The following is a 23,617-nucleotide window of genomic DNA, read 5'->3' as shown; positions in this document are numbered from 1 at the left end:
GATTTGATGACTGATTAGACGTGAGACATGAAGGAGGAGGAAAGCAGGATGCATAGAGGTCTACTTCCTACACAGACTTTATAGGAGGGCAGGTTGGCAGAAGGGTGGGAGAAGATAAGCAGTTTAGCTTTAGATTTACTGACTCTGAGAAGGATGTTAGATCTCTAGGTAGAAGTATTTAGTAGGCAATTGGATATTCCTATTCATTCCCTGAGGGCCTTGCTGTAACCCTAGGCTTGGCACAAAACCTAGCTCTTAACCTTGATGGAATAAACAAACGAATCTAGTCAAGTGTTAGTAATTCGGAAGAGTTCAATTTGGTGGTCACCTTAGAGCTTACGCGACATCACAGGAGTGAAGGAGATCACTTTGATGATGGCTTCAGGATTAACTCTCGCTTCCCAATCTTTCTGGATAATAAACCCTCGGAATGACGGGCAATCTTGGAAATGTGGCCTCAAACAGACCACTACTTTTTATGACACCTACGTTTATTTTAAAGACTTATCTTACCTAATAACGTTTGTTAACTAGTATCTGTGAAAGTGTTTTTAATTGGGGTGGGGCGGGATTGACCTCCCTTCGGGTGCTGTCGGCATCTGCACGCCTCAGCTTTTCGAGTTCCAAACGCAATTAAGGGCTGTCTCCGAGTGCCCGGGAAGGGATACCGGAGTGAGCTAGGCGCCGCAGCTCCGCGAGCCCAGGCAGGAGGCGGCGCTCGACCCACTCCGCCTGCTGACGCGACATAGGCTGAGATCACCTCAGGAGCGCGCGGTGCAATCACAGAGCGCGCCTCCGCCGCCATTCGGCAACCACACCTCCCGCCCCTAGATCCCTCCGCCGATCCCCTCCCGCGCCGGCTGCCGGCTGCCGGCTGGCCGCACCCCAGGGGCGCAGACCCGAATGGCCCGCCGTCCTCAAGGAATGATTGTCTCTTAAGCCGACTTCTTTTTATTCCCAGGATCCCTTGTGCCACAGACGCAGCCCGCTTCCTCAAGTCCTATCTCTGGCGCAAGGAGACCTCGGTGTTGTAAAGCCCCTCTGAGGGCGTGGCCAGGGGTAGGCCCCGCCCCCTTTGTGACGCACGTGGTGGCGCGCGGGCGAGCGGTGGGTGTGGGTTGTGGTGGGTTTAGTAGGAGTCCTGGAGGTCTGGCCCGTCTGTTAGCTGCTCTCGCTCCGTCTGCACGGAGGAGCGGCGGTACCTCGGCCTCCAGTGTCTCCGGTGGAGCGAAGCGGCGGCCAGGATGGTGTTGCTGGGCTTTCTGCAGGCTGGCGGGTCCGTGCTGGGACAGGCGATGGAGCGGGTGACTGGAGGCAACCTTCTGTCCATGCTGCTGATCGCCTGCGCCTTCACACTCAGCCTGGTTTATCTGTTCCGCCTCGCTGTCAGCCACCTGGTCCCACTGCCAGCCGGGGCGGTAAGTGCACCCTAGGGGACAGGGCGCGATCAGCTACCTCGACATGTACCGTGTTCGCGGCGCTGACCGGCTCCCTGGCCTGGGCGGCGGGTCTCGGGGAGGCGGTCGTCTCGTGGTACTGTCGCTGGTGGCGGCCGCAGTGACGACACTGCTGCTGATGTCCGTGGCAGTCTCTACCGCCGTGGCCTTGGTGGCCTTGTGCTGGGGGCCGTGCTGGCCATAGTGATTCCAGAGGTGTCCGTGGCGGCTCTGGCCGCGTGTCTGGTACTGTCTGGTGTTGTACTTGCTGCTTGCTGCATTTGTGGGCATAGTGATAACTGTGTGGGCTGCAGCCTTAATGGTGGTGGCTGGTCTGGTGGCCCTGGCCCTGGCCTCGGCTCTGAGTGTCCTGTGGCTCTGCTGGCCTTTATTGCTGCATTGGGGCCCTTGGTGGGTGCCCTTGGTGAGGGCCTTAATGGAGATGCTATTGGTAGCTGCCCTCTTCCAGGAGGCAGCTTTGTGTGGTTCAGTGACTGTGGGCTATGGTATTGCCCCTAAAGGCAATCTCTGTTAAGTTTGCGAACAACGGGGTGACTAGAATGTGGTAAAAGGTTTCCTTTACTATCAAAATGTCAATTTCTCGAATTTAGTGACTTCTTTGATCACTAGTTTAAAATCTCCCAAATAGTTTTTAGATTTTTTTTCGTGGTTGTAGATAGACTACATACCTTTATTTGTTTAATTTTATATGCGGTGCTAAAGATCGAATTCAGTGCCTCACACATGCTAGGCAAGCGCTCTGCCAATGAACTGCAGCTCCAACCCTCCTCCCAAATATTTTTGATCACTGTACCGTTAGCAATTGAAAACTATTCTGATAATGCATTATATAAAGTAAGTACATTGTATTTAGCACTAAGTTCTAAATAGCTTTTAAAATAGTTTACCATAACAGGTAGGAGGTAGAGTTACTATTATTTTTTTTAACACAGGTGATTTTTGAGGAAGTGGTATTTGTCTTTGGAAAGACAGGTGAGGTGGTGGTGCTCTTTTCTGTTTGAGGCCACCAAATATCTGAGGAGGATCATCTTTTTCATCAGTGAAGGTTTGTTTTTCAGGAGATTTACTGTTGTTTCTATGGGTCTCACTTTGTGGCATCTAAATAACCTTTTTTGTTAGAAAAAAGGTAGGATTGATCTACTTTATAAATCAGAAGCTGGGCATGTAGCTCAGTGGTAGAGCACTTGCCTAGCATGTGGATTGAACCCTGGGTTTAATCCCCAGTAACAACCACAGCCTGTCCCCACCCTCCCCCACCATAAATTAAAATTAAAAAAAAAATTAAAGTTAGTGGATCTAGTTCATTTGCAGAGAGCAATGCATAAAATATATTCCTTTCACTGTAAATGTCACTTAAATAGTTCTCTAATTTCTATACCTCAAGTTACTGTTTGGCTTCTTCTATTCCTTCCTTAGGCAAGATTCTGGGATTAAAATTGTGAGTGGTTGAAGTGAAGAAACAATGACTTGATTTCCCTGTTTGCTTGCTTACTTGTTTTTTCTTTTTCTGTTAAATAATTAGAAATGTTGCCTGGAAGCCATCAGTAATATTGGACATACTTGATAGTGTCATTTAAAATTGTGATATCTTTCTGTTTCTCTAGTCATTTATCTTATACCATGTTTTGAGTTTCTCTTCATTTTAACTTCAGCTACTCTCCTAAGATATTGACAGTTTGGCTGTTCTTAAGTTACTTTGGATGTTTCACTTTTTGGTGATTTTTTAAAAAGTATTAACAGCAAATTTCATTTAATTGGTCATGAAACTAAAATGGATCCTTAAAATGAGAACTTATTATTTTTTGTTTTCTCTTGCAGAAAAGTCCACCATACATTTTCTCTCCAATTCCATTCCTTGGGCATGCTATAGCATTTGGGAAAAGTCCAATTGAATTCCTAGAAAATGCATATGAGAAGGTAAGTCTTCCAGATAATTAGAGGAAAAAAATTAGGAAAATTAGATAAATAGATAAGTGTTGAGAGCCACAGTTTAGTCAGAATGACGCCTGGCATTTTGCTAGAAGGAATGGTTGAAAGGTGACCCTGCTCTGGGATTAGGGCTGCTCAGGGATTAGGGCGGATCCTGGGGGGGTGGATAAGGCAGCTCTGGATTAGGGTGGATCCTGGTGGGATTAGGGCGGATCCTGCGCCCACTACTTTGGAGTTCTTGTGGGGTTCAGAGAGAATTGGCACGCTGAGCCGGGTGGAGGGAGTGTGTTCTTGGGATGTGTGTGTAGAGTGCCGGTGAGAGTTTGGGAATAAAGGTTGCTGTTTGAACCTACAAGGCTGTGTGGTGACTCAGTTATTTTGTGCCCAGCCAGACTGCAGCAGATAAGTGCTTTTCAAATTTTTTGTTTTTTAATAAATGGCAGCACAATGAAAAAAATGTGATCTTATGCTTATTAACAGTATAGAAATCATAAAATTGAAGCTGCTGTGATCTAAGGCATTGGAGAGACCTTTAAAACCTAAAACTCTTTTAAGGTTCTCCCCTTGTCCTGGGGGTAGTTCTCTGAGACACCATTAAGGAAACCTGTAGTTCTGATAACTTATGGTATAAAAACCACTGCTCTAAAGTTTGTTTGCACTGAATGTAGTTAAAATTGATAAAATTGAGCCTCATTTTTCTTAATCACATATCTGAAGTTTTCTAATCTGCTCTATACATATTCCATGGTTTCCTTCCCCCTTGGATGACCCATATGACATCATGGGCACTCATCTCTTTGCCCTTCTCTTTTCTAATGAGATTTCCTATATTAATTCAATTATTTACTCCACAGTCCTACTTTAGATCTATTAACTATTGCACCTAACAATCTTAATTTAGGCTCCCAAATAACATGCCTTCTCCTGATTTGCTTGTGAGACTCCTTTGATTATACCCATTCTTTAACTTCGTTAGATCTTCTCCATTTTGTTCTCATTTACTCTTCTCATCTGTCAGCCTTGTTTCTTCCTTTTTCTACTTTGGGTCTGGATCCCATCATTCCAGTTATGTTCTTTCTAATAGATCAGTTTCTCTCCCCCTGGATCCTATTTCTGGGCTTACTTGGCAATATTAACTGGGGAGCTGGAGAGGCACTTACTCATTTACTTCTTTCCTGTGCTAGATTAATTTCTTCTTATTGCTCACCTTACATGAAATTTGAATTCTGCTCAACAATTCTGTGATGTTTCTGTAAATGCCTTAGTTTCCCATTCATCTCAATGACAAATTCATACCTTCACTTTTCTAAACTTTTGAATCTTTCTACCTTTCCATCAGAGTAGATGACTTTGTCTCCTATTTAAAGAGTGATTAAAAGCTTTCCAATGAGCTGGGCATGGTGGCAAATGCCTGTAATCCCAGCAGCTTAGGAAGCTAAGCAGGAGGATTGCAAGTTCAAAGCTAACCTCAGCAACAGCAAGGCGCTAAGTGAAAAGTAATTCAGTGAGACCCTGTCTCTAAATAAAGTACAAAATAGGGCTGGGGATGTGGCTCAGTGGTCGAGTGCCCCTGAGTTCAATCCCTGGTCTCCCCCTTGCGCCCGCCCCCTCCAAAATAAAGCTTTCCAGTGAGAGCTCACTTTTTTTTAAAAAAATTTTTTAGATGTTGATGGACCTTTATTTTATTTATCTATTTATATGCGGGGCTGAAAATTGAACCCAGTGCCCCACACTTGTTAGGCAAGAGCTCTACCCCTGAGCTACAACCCCAGCCTGAGAACTCACTTTTGAACATACAAACTTAATTCTCTTTCTTTTTATCACAGTAACACTTTAAAAACATTTACTGGGTCATGATTTGATACTTTACATAATTGTTTTCACTGAAGTACCATATCACAAAAACTCTTTCAAGTATATTTTATAACAAAACTGAGAAATAATTATTATATAATTTGTTCTTGAACTCTTTGCTAGCCAGTGGCAAGTTAATATTTTCACAAAGTCTGATTTCTGGACCTATGCTTTTAATAATAATGATGATTGTAATAATAATAATCATTAAAAATAAGTCATATTTGCTATAGTGAAAGCATTTTTTGTCCTCTATGTATAATTTATATAAATTATGAATATAACATAATTTTGGGCTAGGGATATAGCTCAGTGATAGAGCACTGGCCTAGTATGTGTGAGGAATCCTGAGCACTGCAAAAAGAAATAAACAAATAAGTAATCTTGACAATAGATCTATTAACCAAGTTCTGTTTTTATTATTACCATTTTCTAGATGAGGGAAACTGAAGCCCAGGGAGGTTAATGTTTCTGATTTAAAGTCACACAGCTAATAAGTGGAGGAACTGGGACTTGAATCCAGGCAGTCTGGCTTCAGAATCTTGTGTTTTAGCTTACTATGTACTATCATTTTAATTTTATAAAACTGTTGCCTCCTATTGGAGGCCAATATCTTCATCCCTCATTTGTCTCACAACAGTATACTATTTCTTCTCTCAATATGTATCTTTTCTCTTGAATGGCTCTTTCCCTTTTTCTCTGAAAAATTCTCAGTGACTTGTGTCTAAGAAAATCAAAGCTTCTCTTAACCTCTGTCTTCTTTCATGTGGCTCCCCTTCCATGAGTTGTCTACTTGCTGTTTTCCCTACTTCTTTTACCTAATTGTCGGTCCACTCTAGTCTCTTCTCACCCCTTCACCAGTGATCTCTGTTACAAATCCAATGAACTTGGCTTCTTTGACTACTTTTTTCTCAGTTGTGGGTAGATGGCTGGCTGTTTCCTGTTGGAGTTCTCCGGGGTTTGGTCCTACATCTGTTTTCTAGGAGAGCTTGTCTTCATGGAGCTTCTAGTTACTGGCTATGTGTAGATAGCCAAATTAACTTGTGCACGTTATAAACCTGGATGTCCAACTTTCCAACTTTCATATGATTCCTTCTCTTAGTTGTCTCCAAGGCATCTGAAATCCAATATTTCTAATGTTTATTTAACCACTGACTTTTCTCTCTGCTATCCTGATTATTCTATTCTACTCTCTTATTATTTTTTTATAGTTTTGTAAAGTACCAGAAGTATAAAATTCCTTCTTTCTTTAAATTTTTTTTAATTATAGATGGACGCAATATCTTTGTTTATTTTGTGCCTCACATGTGTGAGGCAAGCACTCTACCAGTGAGCTACAGCCCCAGCACATAAAATTCCTTCTTGATAACTTTGCTCTCTATCAATCTACCACCATGTCTGCAAATTCTGTCTTTAGAACTACTTGGTTGTCTGTCTCTGTTTCCATTATTTCACTATTACTTTTTGCTAAGTGCTTATCATCAGATTTCTGCATGTTCTCTAGCTACAGAAACCCTTTCTGCTCCTGTCCCTTCATTCTTTGCACTTAGCAGACTCCTTTTCAAATGTATACAGATCAGTGTGTTTTCCTCACAGTTTCCTATGCTTGCAAGGAAAAACGTCTTTAATATGATTTATAAGGCTCTTTGTAGTCTAGACATTATTTAACTCTCATCTCATCCTCTCCTCTTTTTCTCTCATCTTTAAGTCCTTTGTGCATTTTTGACTGCCAAGCTAACTCCTGCTTATCCTTTAAGTTTCAGGTCAGGTGTCTTTTTCTCTTTAGGTGCTCTCTTTTTATAGGTTATCTCATCACAGAGAGTTGTTTTCCTTTGTGTAATGTTTGTCCCATTTGCAATTTTATATTTGTTAATATTGATTATTTGATAAGTTTGTGTGTTTTCCAAGGGAAAAGAGTCTTAAGACAATATATTTGTTTATGATTATATTCCCAGAGTATAGTCTTTAATAATAATAAAAACACTGCAAGGTAAAACTTTTAATATCTCACAAAATTTAACAATAGCAACAACAAAATAAAATCATTCATGTTGATGAAATAATATAAAACTGATAACTAAATAAACTTTTAGAGTATTCACGTAGCAAGTACTGTAGAAAATACTTTGGCTATCCCTGTAAGTTTATTTTATTTTTTAAAAATATTTTTAGTTGTAGTTGGACACAACACCCAGGGCCTTGCATGTGCTAGGCAAGCGTTCTACTGCTGAGCCACAACCCCAGTTGTAGAATTATTCATAATAAAAACAAAAAGAACCCTGATACATTATCCATATGTGCAATAATGATAAAGCAATTTAAGTTAACATTGTGATGTCTAATGATAGAAAGAAAGTAGATATTTAATGTTTTAATGATAGAAAATATTTTCAATATAAACAGTGAAAAAAGCAGAATAAAAAGTTGTATTTATACTACATTTGCAACTAGATGAATATAATTATAAATTGGACAATGATAGAAAGGGAAAGTATGGCAAGATGAAAAAAAGTGTTTTCAGGTTTATAAATGTTTTATGTTTTTTCTATAATGTGTGATTTAAGAAATTAATATCTTGGTGCTATGTGTCTTTGTGTAACATAACTATGAGTACTCTTCTCTTTCTAGTATGGACCTGTATTTAGTTTTACCATGGTGGGCAAGACGTTTACTTACCTTTTGGGGAGTGATGCTGCTGCACTGTTTTTTAATAGTAAAAATGAAGACCTGAATGCTGAGGATGTCTATAGCCGTCTGACAACACCTGTGTTTGGGAAGGGAGTTGGATATGATGTGCCTAATGCAGTAAGTAACACTTATTTAGAATAAAGACCATTCTATACTATAATAGTTTTATGTAGTTTAATATTATACATTTAAAATGTAGAAACAATTTATTCTTTGGTTAGAAAATATGAATAAAGGGCTGGGGATATAGCTCAGTTGAGAGTGTTTGCCTTTTGTGTACAAGGCCCTGGGTTCAACCCCCAGCACCACACACACACACACACACAAAAAAAAAAAAAAAAAAAAAAAAAGAGGGAGAGAGAAAATATGAAGAAACATGATATATTTCAAGAAGAATAACCGTATGTAACTCATAAGGAATTTTGCATTATATTTGCTGACATAAGCAAAGTAATTTTAAAAGGCTTCCTACACAAAGAAATGGAATCAACAATCACTTAGCATATTGGGATTGGCTCTGAGAAGCTAACAAGGAAATCCTATTGTTTCATCAAAAGGACTTCCTATCTACTCACTCCTGTCTGAAATTCTAGCCTTTCCAACTTAGAGTTGGAAATTGCTGACGGCTTCTCAGGCCCCCCCCCCCCCTTTTTTTAAACAACAGTGTAATGATGTGCTTTTTTTTAGTTGTAGTTGGACACAATACCTTTATTTTATTTATTTTTTATGTGGTGCTGAGGATTGAACTCAGGGCCTCGCACATTGCTAGGCAAGCACTCTACTGTTGAGCTACAACCCCAGCCCCACAGGTCCCTTTTTAATGCAGCTACTTCAGGTGTGAGATATGTTTGTGTTTTTCCCATCTAAAGTAAAAATTAAGGTGTTATAAGTTGGTGTAGAACATGAATTAGATTAACTGGTCAGCTGCTTTGTGTAGGTTCTGGCTGTACTTTTATTATACATAACTCAGTACCTAAGTATAGTATTTAAGAATAGACAATAAAATGTTGTTTTGGGGGTTGGGGAAGTTGTGGAGGAATGAATGCTTTTCAAGTTCAAAAGCAAGGGCCTTGGAAAATCCTTCTGCTTGGATTTATGTATAAATGCCTTGGACGGTTTACCAGTAGTTGTCATAGTATAAATTTATGTTTTCAGACTGTTCTAATTAAACTTCTGGAAAATAGTATCAGAGAGGGATGACAACTTTTTTGGGGGGGAAATAAAATAGGAGAGTATGCAAAGGAGGATAAAAATAATGTCAAAGTGTAATGAGCCCTCGAGTATCAGGAAAAGGGTCTCTAAGAACAAGGGATTACCAGTAGATTTCTCTAGAATTCTGGAAGCAGGCACCTTTTTTCTACTTGTTACTTCAGATATCTGTATGCATAGGTGTTCTAAGTTACTCACATCTTATACAGTTCAAAAAAATTCTTTAATTCTTTTTTATTTTCAATTTTCTAGAATACTATTTTACATGTTAGACTAACCTAATGGATCTTATGATAAAACAAGCACATATTTTAATGGCTTATATCCTTAATTTTTTTTTTTTTTTTTTTTTTTTTTAATTTGAAGGTTTTCTTGGAGCAGAAGAAAATGTTAAAGAGTGGCCTTAACATAGCCCACTTTAAACAGTGTGTTTCTATAATTGAAAAAGAAACAAAGGAATACTTTCAGAGTTGGGGAGAAAGTGGAGAAAAAAGTAAGCAAAATGTTTTACACTTGTCCTATTATTCTACTTTTCTGTGAATGTAGAGTTATGTATGTGTGGATATATAAAGCAAAGTATTTTGTGTATAGAACTACCTTGAATTTAATGAGAGGGACATTTTTTGATTACCTGGAGTTGCAACTGTGAATCCAGTTTTTATACTGGCCTCCAGTATGTGTTGCCTTCAGAGGCAGTTGTCGTATCTATAGCAGGAAGCAGCATCTGTTCACAGGGCAGCAGACTGCCTCATTCTGGGTTTGGGCTTCAGCTTCTACAAAGGGTCTAGAAACTTGTTTTATTTTTAGGATATCTAAAGTCAATGATATGTGTATGTATTTATACATACATAACTCACATGTCATATTATATATAATTATATATATGTTACATACAATTTTGCATATTTATACATAGGCACATACATATAAAATTATAGATGGCTTATAATAAGTATATAATGTAAATAATGTATAATATATTAACATAGATAATATATTACTAAGATATAACACATTACATACAGATGTAATTGTTTTGATGTAATATATTTTATAACCATACAAGAAGCTGATGTGTACATTAGAATGCCAATTTCATAAATACATGTGAGACACAATATTTACTGATCTGTTTTTGGCAAATCTAATTGGAAAGCCAAATGCTAACTTGAAGTTCGTTTGGTGAATAAAGAATAGGGAATTAATTGGATTAACTTATGACTTGGAAGCATCATCAAATTGGGTGCTGGATGCATGTCTCTGATGTTGGGATGCCAATGGGTGATTAAAGTTTTCCTTTAAATATAGCCAACACTTCAATTTTTAGTCCTAATTTTCCTACATTGGACTCTGGAGAAATTAAGTCTTGGGTCTTTGACTACCATTCCCTGGGAAGTGTACCGCATTATTGTCCTCATATGTTCTAAATGACCTTTTTGTTGCTTTTTTGTGTGTGGTGACTTGGAAATAAGATAACCATATTTATTTTAATGTCCATTTTATCTTTTCAAGATGAAGAAGAGCTCATGAATGAGGTTTAGAGATGCCTTTGTGGCTTCTACTTTGGATGAACAGAGGGACTAGGTGTGTCCCATAATTTAGTTTATCTCTTTCAGTGTTCTGCATAGCCATGTCATCAGTCAGAAAACTTTTTTGTTACACGAATGGGATCTTGTTTGTTCTTGAGGTTTTTTTGGGGGGATACTAGGGATTGAACTCAGGGACAGTCAACCACTGAGCCACATCCCCAGCTCTGTTTTGTATTTTATTTAGAAACAGGGTCTCACTGAGTTGCTTAGTGCCTCACTGTTGCTGAGGCTGACTTTGAACTTGAGATCTTCCTGCCTCAGCCTCCAGAGCCATTGGGGTTACAGGCCTGCACCACTGTGCCTGGCCTGTTCTTGAGTTTTTTAAATTCTTAATTCTCCTTCATAATCCCTTTACAGCTTCAAGAAAACAATATTTAAAGACTTTTTGGAAATAGTAATGAGAATGTTCTTTTAACCTCTAGATGTGTTTGAAGCTCTTTCTGAGCTCATAATTTTAACAGCCAGTCATTGTTTACACGGAAAGGAAATCAGAAGTCAACTGAATGAGAAGGTGGCACAGCTGTATGCAGATTTGGATGGAGGTTTTAGTCATGCAGCCTGGCTGTTGCCAGGTTGGCTGCCCCTGCCTAGTTTCAGGTATGGATAAAGAAGATAATAACACCAATTTAATTTTGTACAATTACTCTAATGTTGGTATGCTTTTAAATTTGGGGAGAATATGACTGTTATTCTTTTGTAAGAAATGAGAAAACAAAAAGTTGAGGACAGGTTTTTTTAAATGGAGTGAGCTCATTTAAATAAGTTTTAACTTATTAAAAAGGTGATTTGATGTCTATTCTAATATTTTAAAGCCTAATTATCTGACATATTCCTTGTATTCAGGAAAGTCTCTGAATTCTGATTTGGCTGTCTTTTAAGTACTTGTTTTGAAGTTTTCTGATGGTTTTGTAGTATGTATATTATGACATTTCTTTTGAAGATCTGTGACTTTATTTAATTTTTTCTTTGTCTTCTTCCTAACTGTACTGTAATGCTAAGAAATATTGCCCTTAGGACTTGTATGTTTCTTGCATATTAGTCTTTCTGTACCTTTGCAGAGTCATTTCTATTTAGGTGAGAGATGGGGGGGAGTTGTGAATTGGTATTTCCTTTTCCTTTTGCTTCTACCCCTTCTGTGTAGTTGCAGAATAAAAGAGGGTGGAACTAAACAGGAAAGCTAGTAGAGCTTCTCGGCGACTCTTTTTAACACTTTATATTTGTAAGAAACCTTGTAGTTTTCTAAATGCTTTCATTCATATATATATAGGTGTGTCCATATATATATATATGTGTGTGTGTGTGTGTGTGTATGAATGAACACACCCAGCACATTTTTTGGCCTATTGTAGGTTTTTCATAAAAGTGCACCCAGCCTATTTCTACCTGCCCTATCTTTTGGATGAGGTCAGAATCCTTGAGCGTGATACGATAGCTTGCTTAGCTTTCTGTTTTACTTGAATCAACTGGTTTAGTCAGATTCTTTGATTAGCTCTTTAAAAATTTATGTATGTATTGGTTCTGGGGATTGAACCCAGAGTCTCACACATACTAAGCATGTGTTTGAGTTGCACCACCGGCCACTTCATTCGCTTTCCTAAACAGGCCTTGTGTTTTCCTGTCTCTGCTGTGTTCACTGTCTTCCTACTTTCTGTACATAGTACTGCAGTTGATCCTCAGCAGGTCTTGCAAGTAAAATAGGGCAGGGCAGGATTTTTTATTAGAGGACTTGATTAAAAGGGGACTTGGTAGCCAGATTGACTGGTTTTTAAATTCCAGCTCCATTGTTAATTGGCTGTGTGATCTTATGCCACTGTGAATTGAGGACAGTGGTATCTGTCACAGTACTTGTGATACACAGTGAGTACCCTCCCTGTTTAAAGGTTAAGTTTTGGGAGTTGAAGCTTGTTTTCTGACTATATTACCATTTTTCTCCTGCAAAACGAATATTGTTTAGAAAATGAAAGTATCAAATTATTTAGATGGACCCTTCTCCTGCAAGAATTGATTTGGTTAAAATTGGAATTTCATGTTAACTTAAAAAGAGTGTTCTGTTTTCTGTTGAGCTGGAAAATGCTTCTAAAGGAATTTCATGCTTGTTTTAAGCTTTTAGTTAGAAAACAGTAAGTTAAGAATTTGAGCTATATATGAATATGCACTCTTATATAGAAAATTTTAACCATATAAGATGTTTATGACTTTTTTTCTCTTGGCTCTGAGTTTTTACCAATTATTTTAGGGTCATTAAGTTAGTTAAAAATGGTTGCTTTAATAACTAGGTCTGAGTTTTCAAAATGAATTTGGTCTTGGAAAGTGTGACTTTATTTTTTAAAAAATATTTTTATTTTTAAATAGACGCAGAGACAGAGCTCATCGAGAGATCAAGAATATTTTCTATAAGGCAATCCAAAAACGCAGGCAGTCAGAGGAAAAAAATGATGACATTCTCCAAACTCTACTAGATTCTTCATACAAGTAAGAGCTGTTCAGATCACATATTAAGTTAAAGTCGTAAACTACACATTAAAACATAGTTAAATAACATTTCCAGGTAGAAAATAAGGATGTTGACAAAGTAAGTCACTAGCTATGACCTTTGGGATTTTTATAAATATATGATATTGAGGTCTCATGCCTTACTGGCATCCTATTGACTAGGCTGGTGAAAATATGCTAATAAATGGTAGGGAAGACGTTTGGAATCAAAATCATGTTTTCTACTGGTTGAGTCTTTGAGGGGGAAAAATACTCTGACTGTGGTAGGCAGATGAAAGAGGTTTTTTTTATACTTTTATAAAGTATTTGTTATGACCCTTTATTTAAAGGTTGAGGCATGAAATGTATCTGCCAAAATGTTAAGTTTGTGCATGTGATTCATTCTGTAGGGATGGGCGTCCTTTGACAGATGAAGAAATAGCAGGGATGCTGATTGGACTCCTCTTGGCAGGACAGCATACGTCTTCAACTACCAGTGCCTGGATGGGCTTCTTTTTGGCCAGAGATAAAACACTTCAAGAAAAATGTTATTTAGAACAGCGTACAGTCTGCGGGGAGGATCTTCCTCCTTTAACTTATGATCAGGTTGGTTGGATTTTTCACTTTCATTGCTGACTCGTAACTTCCGAGTATCTGTGGCTAATTTGTCCCCTTTAAAGGGGGAAGTTGAGGGGCTGGGGATGTGGCTCAAGTGGTAGCGCGCTCGCCTGGCATGCGTGTGGCCCGGGTTCGATCCTCAGCACCACGTACAAACAAAAGATGTTGTGTCCGCCGATAACTAAAAAATAAATATCAAAAATTTCTCTCTCTCTCTCTCCTCTCTCACTCTCTCTTTAAAAAAAAAAAAAAAAAAATAAAGGGGGAAGTTGAGGTTTTGTGTATATATACTTCAGCTTAAATTGATAAGCTTCTCTATTTTTAGAAAATTCCCCCTTTCCTTGTCTATGATATCCTATTACTGCTGCTTTTCATAAACTTTATCATATACGTTTTAGATGATTCCTGAGAGATCTCTCTGGTTGTTTCTTTAGTACTTACTTCTTGACTGTATTGTAGAAGCCTCTGAACGACTTAGAATTCTGTGGTCTGGAAAGGCCTGTGCTTGGTCAAAGTAGTAACGGACTCTAGAACTCCACGAACCCTGCACCTGGCTTCTTGGCAGAAAAGAAGTGAAGAGGACTGACTTGAGGTTCCACCTTTGAAGCCGAATATAGCGTATTACATTTATTTTCAGATATTCTTATTTTCCTGGGATAAATCCTACTTTGTCTTACGGTCCTCTTTATATGTTGCTGTATTCTGTTTGCTAGTATTTTAGAGAAGATTTTTGTAGTTTTATTACGATGTCTTTGGCTTTGGTATCAGGGTCTTAAAATGAATTTGGAAGTATTTCCTTTATCTGGTTTTTCTGAAAACTTTGTGAAATATTGGTATTAATTCTTTTTTACATATCTGATAAAATTCACCCTTGAATCCATCAGTTTGTGCCTTTCTTTGTGGGAAGTTTCTTGATTATGAATTCAGTTTGATCTCTTTACTTGTTATAGGTATATTTACATTTTCCTTTTTTGTATGTGCATGCCAGATTTTATAGTTTGTGGCTTTTTAGGAACTTATCCATTTCATCTTGGCATACAGTTGCTCATAGTATTATTTGTATAACATTATTTTTGAAAGATCAGTAGTGATATCCTCTTTTTCAATCTTGATTTTAGTAACCTTTTAAATACCAGATTAAGGGATTTAAATTAACACCATAAAATCTATCCATTTAAAGTATAAAACTTAGTGGTTTTTAGTATATTCAGAGTTGGGAAACCATCATCACAAACAAATTTTATAATATTTACATCATTCCCCAAGGAGTCAGTACCCATTAACAGAAATGTTCTATTCCCCTGTCCCTTATTTCCAGCAACCAAGAATCTATTATTTGTTTTTTTGGGTTTGCCTATTCTGGACGTTTCGTATAAATAGAGTCATAAATATTTGGTATTTCATGACTAGCTTCTTTCACTTAGCATTTGTTTTAGTCAGTTTATTATAATGAAATTCCTGAGGTTGGGTACTTTATAAAGAAAAAGGATTTATTTAGCTCTCATAGTTATATATCTGTGCTTTTTTTTTTTTTTTTTTTACAAGAACGGGAGGATCAAAGTCCAGATAGCATGCACTGGTTCTGGCAAGGGCCCCCTTGGCTGTACTGATATATCATGGCAGATGGCAGCATCATGGCAGGAGTGTTAGGTATGGGAACTCACATAGTGAGACAGGAAGCCAGAGCAGGAGTAGGGCTTGTCTTGCTGTTTTTATAACAATGGTCTCAAGAATTAACTCAGGGTCTCTTGAGAACTACCTTAATCCCTTCCAAGGACAGTACTCCCACTGGTCCTCACCATAAAAGGCCCTGTAACCTCTTAGTATCACGACACTCTGGGGATCAGCTTTTCAACACATGAAATTCTGGGGGACTCACATAAATGTTACTCAAACCATACCAGCATGTTGAGTTGCATCCATGTGGTAGTATGTATCAGTATTGCAGTCTTTATCATCAATAATATATGGGTGTGCTGCATTTTGTTTTTCCATTTGTCAGTTTATAGATATTTGGGTTGTTTCTACTTTTGAGTTATAAATGTTTGTGGACTGATTTTGAGTGGACATTTATTTTAATTTTGTGGGGTGCATGTGTTTGAGTAGAATTACTGGGTCATCTGACATTTTTTATGCTTAACATTTTGAAGAACTGCTAGATTGTTTTCCAAGAGATTGTACCACTTTTGAATCTTACCAACAGTGTATGAGGGTTTTGATTTCTATATACCCTTGCCAAACTTGTTATTGCCTTTTTGATTATAATGGTGTAAAGTGGTATTTTGTTCTGGTGTTGTTTGAGTATATTAATGTCTTCTTTGGCCTTAGTGTATCTTCTTTGGAGAGATGTCTGTTTAGATCTTGACTCTGTCTCTAAATAAAATACAAAAAAGGGCTGGGGGGGTGACTCAGTGGTCAAATGCCCCTAAGTTCAATCCCCAGTACGCACCCCCCATTCCCTAATCAAAAGCTGCAAAGCTTTAGTCCTATGTTTTCTTTTTAACATCTTGTAATTTCATCTCTTACCATTTGGGCCTTTGATTCATTTTGAGTGTATAGGTAAGGTAGACAACCAGCTTACTTTTTGTTGTCATATGGAAATCCAATTGTCTCAGCCTATTTGTTGAAAGGCCCATTCTTTATCCATTGAATGGTCTTTTGTAAAAAAAAATCAATCATCAATTTAGGACTTTATTTCTGAATTTTATTCCGTTGATCTATATGTTTAGCCTTATGCCATTAATTACTGTAGTTGTGTATTAAGTTTTAATTTGGAAATGTGAGTTCTCTAACTTATTCTTTCCAAGGCCGTTTTAGTTATTCTTAGTTCCTTTCATTTCCACATGAATTTTAAAATTAACTTGTCAGTTTCTGCAAAGAAGCTAGGGTAGTGATTGCATTGTATCCACATATAAATTTGGGAGCATTTGCTTTCTTAACAATTTTAATCTTTAGAATCATGAACATGGGGTGTTATTCCATTCTTTTAGGTCTTTTAGTAAACAAGACTTACACTTTCATTAAATATATTCTTTAGTATTTTATTCTTTTTGGTGTTATTCTTCTGCCTGTCTACTATTGAACCACTCTAGTAAAATTCTTTTTCTGTTTTTTTTTTTTTTTTTTTAAATAAGGATTAGACCCACAGGTGCTCAGCCACTGAATCACATCCCCAGTCCTTTTTATGCTTTGAAACAGGGTCTTGCTAAGTTGTTTAGGGCCCCATTAAGTTGCTGAGGCTGGCAATCCTCCTGCCTCAGCCTCCCTAGTCTCTGGGATTACAGATGTGTTCTACCATGCTCAGCTATTGAAATTTTCATTTCAAAGTCCTTATACTTTCTAATTCCAGAATTCCTACTTAAGAAAGCAAAACAAGGGCTGGGCTTATGGATCAGTGGTAGAGTGCTTGCCTAGCATACATGAGGCACGGGGTTTGATCCCTACACCACATAAAAGAATGAAGCTAAATAAACAAAATAAAGGTATTGTGTCCATTTACAACTAAAAATATTGAAAAACAAAAACAAGACTTTATTAATACTCTCTATTTACTGAGATTTTGTTTCATACTTTAATTCTTTAGACAGTTTTTTGTTTTTCCTTTTTTGGAACTAGGGATCAATTCCAGGTCTTTGAGAATGTGAGGCAAATGCTTTGCTGCTGAGCTATATCCCAACCCTAGTTTCTTTATTTCCTTAATCCTGCTGATAATAGCGCATTTAAATTCTTCTTCTAGTCAGTCTAATGTCTGAACAGTTTTTTTTAAACTATTTTTGTCCTATATTTCAGCCATATTTTCCTTTTTTTTAATGTGTGTGTGTGGGGGTGGGTGTATTTCTAATATTTTTGTTGAAAACTGTACATTTTAAAAATAATGTGACAACTCTGGAAATCAGATTCTGTCTTCCATTGGTTTATTGGTGCTAGTTTTTTTGGTAAATGTGTATATTCTTCTTTGTTTAGTAACTTTTCTAGATTAATTATATAAAGTCTGTCTAGTGAAGTCCCTGAATTCTTTGCCTATTTACTTTAATGGCCACCTAATTATTAAGCGATTTCTAGTAATGTTTTGAATAATAAGTCTCCTAACTTTTACTAAGGAGCTGTATGTGTTAGAGAAGATTTATCAACACCTTAATAGGCAGTTACAACTCTACTTACCCTTCACTCTTGGAAGATGACTGCTCTAGCAGATCTTATCTGGGCATGTGCAGAGCTTCCTATATGCTTGTGGCCTTTCAATTACCTTACGTGGAACTTCCCAGTTTCCTGTAGGTGTCAGTCCCTAGTTTTTTCTTTTATTTATTCAAGTTGTAGATGACACAATACCTATATTTTATTTGTTCATTTTTTTAAAATGTGGTGCGGGGAATGAACCCAGTGTCTTATGCTCTCCTAGTTTTTTCTTTTAAGCATTTTGCCCTTGTTAGCATCAACTGATATCACCACCTCAGATACATGGCATTGTTAAACAATTTTTACAGGATGCTTTGAAATATTTGTTCTGGCTCCTGTATAGTTATTAGGCTGCTGTAGCTGCCATGCTCTTCATTTCTGAGGCTATCATGGATCTGGACATAGCATAAGTTATATGACCACAAAGCTTGTTCTTTTCACCAAGATCCAGCTTTTTTGTTCTGAATTAGATTATTATAAGCCTTTAGTTAATTTTCTAGATTTTTTTTGAACTGAGAATGCAATTTTATTTATTTTTAAAAAATTTTTTACATGACCGCAGAATGTATTACAATTCTTATTACACATATAGAGCACAATTTTTCATATCTCTGGTTGTATACAAAATATGTTCACACCAATTTGTGTCTTCATACATGTACTTTGGATAATAATGTCCATCACATTCCATCATCATTTTAAATCTCATGCTCTGTTCCCTTCCCCTCCCACCCCTCTGACCTATCTAAAGAGAGGGCAATTTTATATCAATCACATCTTCAGCTTAACACTTTTACTCTGGGTGGACTTAAGAGATATTTATCTAATAATATGAGTGCTCTTAAGTTCTGGCAGATGATTTAATAACAAAAACAAGAACTAGAGATAATATTTAGCAAAGTAGCAGATGTTTTACAATATTAAGATACTTCTGTGTTTTATTTTTCCTGTACTTTGTCTTACATTGTTCTACTAATAGAAAGAAAATTTTAAATCTTAAATTCCAAGTGATCAATTTAAGATTCCTTGATTTTTTTTTTTTTTTTTTTTGTAGCTGTATTAATTTGAGAATCATTCAAAACATGATTCAAGGAAAATAGGTTGGCATATTTGCTGTACTGTTTAGGAAAAACTTCCACTTAGTTTTTTTTTTTTTTAAATATTTAATTTAGTTGTAGTTGGACACAATACCTTTATTTTATTTATGTATTTTTATGTGATGCTGAGGATTGAACTCAGGGCCTTGCACATGCAAGGCGAGTGCTCTACCACTGGGCCACAACCCCAGCCCAATTTTCTTTTCTTTTTTTTTTTTTTAAAGAGAGAGTGAGAGAGAGAGAGAGAATTTTAATATTTATTTTTTAGTTATCGGCGGATACAACATCTTTGTTTGTATGCGGTGCTGAGGATCGAACCCGGGCCGCATGCATGCCAGGTGAGTGCGCTACCGCTTGAGCCACATCCCCAGCCCCCAGCCCAATTTTCTATAGTTTATAAACTTGGCTGGGTGCAGTGGCTCACACCTGTAATCTCAGTGGCTCCGGAGGCTGAGGCAGGAGGATCGTGAGTTCAAAGCCAGCCTCAGCAACAGTGGGGCACTAAGCAAGTCACTGAGATCCTGTCTCTAAATAAAATACAAAATAGGGCTGAGGATGTGGCTCAGTGGTCAAGTGCTCCTAAGTCTAATCCCTGTGGCACCCCCATCCCCCCAAAAAAAGATGACTTTGATTTGTTAATGTTCTTATTTTTTTTACATTTATTTTGTTTATTTATTTATTTTTATGTGGTGCTGAGGATCAAACCTAGTGCCTCACATGTGTGAGGCAAGCACTCTACCTCTGATCCACAACCCCAGCCCATGTTCTTAATTTTTGATGGAGTGAATTTTGTAGGTCCTTGTAATGCTGTTCTTCAGGGTGAAAGTTCCTCTTCCTGATGGCCTGCCCTCCTTTTTTCTCTTGTTGACGGTAGACAGTGGTAGGACATTTTAATCCCAGCTGTCTTTAAACAGTTACCTCTGTACTTCTCCCAGGAATACAAGCTATCTTGTGTTAATCAAGAAGTGAAGGGCTGGGGTTGTGGCTCAGAGGTAGAGCGCTTGCCTCGCATGTGCGAGACCCTGGGTTCGATCCTCAGCACCACATACAAAAATAAACAAGTGAAATAAAGGTGTTGTGTCCAACTACAACTAAAAAATAAATATTAAAAAAGTGAAAATAATTTTTTATGCTGTTAAAGTATGTTGAATATTTGTAAAAAATCAGGAGATTTTTCTTTTTTTAGCTCAAGGATCTAAATTTACTTGATCGCTGCATAAAAGAAACATTAAGACTTAGACCTCCTATAATGACCATGATGAGAATGGCCAAAACTCCTCAGGTAAGTCTCTTGACTAAATCTCTCCTTCTTTGTTCCCAGAATTTATTTATCAAAATGAAGAAATTTAAGTATCAAAGAGAATTTTTTTTTAATTAAAAAAAGTAAAATAATCATCAACTTCTACATCATTTTAACTTTATACTAAATATGTGAATATTTTTACATAATTATAGATAGCATACATGCTAATTTTGAGTGCCAATTATACTCTTTATTTTCATTTAACAGTTAAGGTTTTTCCCCCTTGGTTTTAAAAAAAACAACATTTTCTTATATAAAAAAAATTCTAACAATATAAAGTATATAAATCAGATAGTAAAATGCTCCCCCAAATTCCACTGTGCCTCTGAGGCATTATGAATTTGATTTGTTTACACACTTCCAACTTAATGTTGACTTACTTAAAAATCATTTGGGATCAAAATAATTTTAGCTGGTCTACCATATAGCAATTTTTAAAATAAATGTATAACCCATGTATGTAAATACTTTATACAATGATTTGATTATTTGGTAGTATTTTAAAATTCTTTAAATGAAATATGTTGTTTTTCTTTGAGACTGTGGCAGGGTATACCATTCCTCCAGGACATCAGGTGTGTGTTTCTCCTACTGTCAATCAAAGACTTAAAGACTCATGGGTAGAACGTCTGGACTTCAATCCTGATCGCTATTTACAGGATAACCCAGCATCAGGAGAGAAGTTTGCCTATGTGCCATTTGGAGCTGGTAAGATAATGATTTCTTGGGTTTGAAATGTTTGTCTCCCCTATGATAGTCCATGTGAAAATAAATATACTTCCTTTTCGTTAAAGGGATATTCTTGCAGATTTTGGTAGGAGTAGAATCTAAGTTGGAAAAATGTGTTTCATTTGTAGTAAGGGAAACTGACCTGTTAATCCTTGTACTATGCTGTATTACCTTCTAATCTAGATAGTTAATATTAAGTCTAATTTTATAGTCCATTCTTGTTTTCCCTTATAATTGTATTTAAAGCTCTTTGCAGTTTTTATTTTAAAGAACCATTGGAGTTTAAATATAATAACAAAGTATTTCAGAAAACAGATTTGAAGCTTTTCTGGGTTGTTTGTGAACATTTTTGCCCTCTGTGAATATCCTCCTGATAAGAAGGTCTTTAAGTTAGGAAATTTGAGCATAGATTTGAAAACTTAATTTTCATAAGATTCTAGAACAAATCAGGCAGATTCTTATTCCTCCAATCTTTTCTCCATCCATTGGTACTTGGTATAAATTAAACTGTATTATATGGCTTCTTATTTGGTCTTTCCAGAGAGATCATTTAAGTGCCAGATGACTTTTTCATCATATAAAAATAGTCTAAAATTTCCTGGGAACTTCTGATCTTAGCTTTATTTAATAAATAACTTGAATAATGCAGTATATAACATAACATAAAAGAATAATCTGATTGTTAATAATTGGAAAATGCATTAGTTGTGTAGCCCAAATTCTGCCCCAGGAGAGGAATAATTTCTAAACTGGTAATTATCCAGCATCCTCTTCAGGAAGTGGGTTGTTCAGCTATATAAACGGCAGCTTATTTCATTTTCAGCCAGCTGTCATTTTTAGAACTTTATATTAAATCAGTATTCTCTTAATAATTGTTCTTAATCATGGTCACTGAAACTATATTGTACTATCTATGAGATGTTTTATGATTCAAACCTTTTGTATGTTTAACCAAGATAGATATTAAACTATATTCTTAGTTTATGTGAAGTAAGATTCATTTTTTAATTATACTGTCTGTATTTGCTGCTGATCTAAAATGATATCACTTTAGGCTAAAAGAGATGAGGAAGAATTTGCATTGATTCTGATGAAAACAATTTTTTTTAAATAGGACGCCATCGTTGTATTGGGGAAAATTTTGCTTATGTTCAAATCAAGACGATTTGGTCCACTATGCTTCGTCTATATGAATTTGATCTCATTAATGGATATTTTCCTACTGTGAATTATACAACTATGATTCATACGCCTGAAAACCCAGTTATTCGTTACAAACGAAGATCAAAATGAAAAAGTCTGCAAGGAACTAACGTGATATATTATTGTAAGCTGCGAAAACATTTGAAGAAAATGAAGTTTACGAAACAGCTCTCATAGTATACTGTTTGTGTAATTCTAAAAGCCAGTTTAATTTATGATTTTAATATTTTATTAACTGAATGGTTCTATCAAATCTAATGGCATTTGAAACATTTTATAATAGTTTTGATACTTACTACATGTGCTTTGAGGAAGCCAAAGTTTATTAGTAAAAATAATTGTTTTGGGGGATCTATGTAATTAGCAGACTCCAAAATAGTACAATTTCCAGCTACTAATTTTAAAAGCTATAGACAAATAAGGTCAGGAATTTCAAATCTGGGACTACTTATACAAGATACAGAAAGCCCAAGGAAATATTTGGAAGGTCTTTGTTATTCATTTATTGGGAAGTTTTTGTGTGTCAGGATGGAAAAGTAGGGAATAAACTCACAGTTATAGCCTGGGATAAAAGAGAATATTATTAATAAGTTTTGGTATGATGATATTGAGCAGTGATAGAGATAAGTTATAGAAAAATACATCCTTTTTAAGTTTGAACTGGAAGCACTGTTGGAAGTTAAGAGAGATATAGGACCATGCTATGGTAATCATATTTCTGAAAAATAATAAATACTAAAAAAGACTACCCATGTGTCTTCATATACTAAATATTACGTACGTCTCCATCTGATAAATAGGTGTCCTGTTCCACAAGGTCATATCTATGTGCAAGTCCAAAATCAAGTCTGTAGGAGATATAATTTTCGTTTTCTTCTTTGGCTCAGTGTTATTCCCTGCCTCCTCCAAAATCCATTTATGGATGTTTCTATTACTAGTTCCATTCATTCACGTAAATAAATTTTTTTAAAAGTACAGGATATGAGGTCAGGGAACTGTGGCTTTAAGATAAGGTAATATGAAGCAGGTTCTTGGTATTATTGGTCATATTCTATGAAGCCCTATGTTCAGTAATCAACCTAACTCAAATTATAACTGGGGGCCTAATTATAATGAGATATCTGTAATTTGATCACATAATCTGCTTGTACTAGATGAAGCCAAAATATTTTCCCTTATATATATTACAGTTCTGTTTAAGAGGCTGGAAGACTTGTGTTAAATTCTAATTGTTTAGAACAAATCTCTGCTGTTAAAAAGTTTTTCACATTAAAATTCTCCTTGAGAAAAATA

General features: G+C 36.6%; 1 protein-coding gene across 2 annotated transcripts; it reads left to right on the top strand.

The window, feature by feature from the left end:
- The first annotated feature begins 854 nt into the window (after window positions 1-854).
- Cyp51a1 (cytochrome P450 family 51 subfamily A member 1) lies at window positions 855-23,617 on the top strand. Of its 2 annotated transcripts, XM_076861059.1 has the most exons (11): window positions 855-1,059; window positions 1,269-1,418; window positions 3,276-3,374; window positions 7,869-8,045; window positions 9,504-9,630; window positions 11,149-11,323; window positions 13,079-13,198; window positions 13,609-13,804; window positions 20,276-20,371; window positions 20,932-21,100; window positions 22,236-23,617. In XM_076861059.1, the coding sequence occupies exons 2-11, from the start codon at window positions 1,296-1,298 to the stop codon at window positions 22,412-22,414; spliced, it is 1,461 nt and encodes a 486-aa protein (XP_076717174.1). In that variant the 5' UTR covers window positions 855-1,059; window positions 1,269-1,295; the 3' UTR covers window positions 22,415-23,617. The 2 variants fall into 2 exon arrangements, with proteins under 2 accessions (XP_076717174.1, XP_076717164.1); XM_076861049.1 differs by having other exon boundaries at window positions 855-1,418.

The sequence above is a fragment of the Callospermophilus lateralis genome, chromosome 1 (genome assembly GCF_048772815.1).
Source record: "Callospermophilus lateralis isolate mCalLat2 chromosome 1, mCalLat2.hap1, whole genome shotgun sequence".
NCBI classification, from domain to species: Eukaryota; Metazoa; Chordata; class Mammalia; order Rodentia; family Sciuridae; genus Callospermophilus; species Callospermophilus lateralis.
Note: the sequence above shows the minus strand (reverse complement) of the source record. Positions and strands in the feature narration are given on the sequence as shown.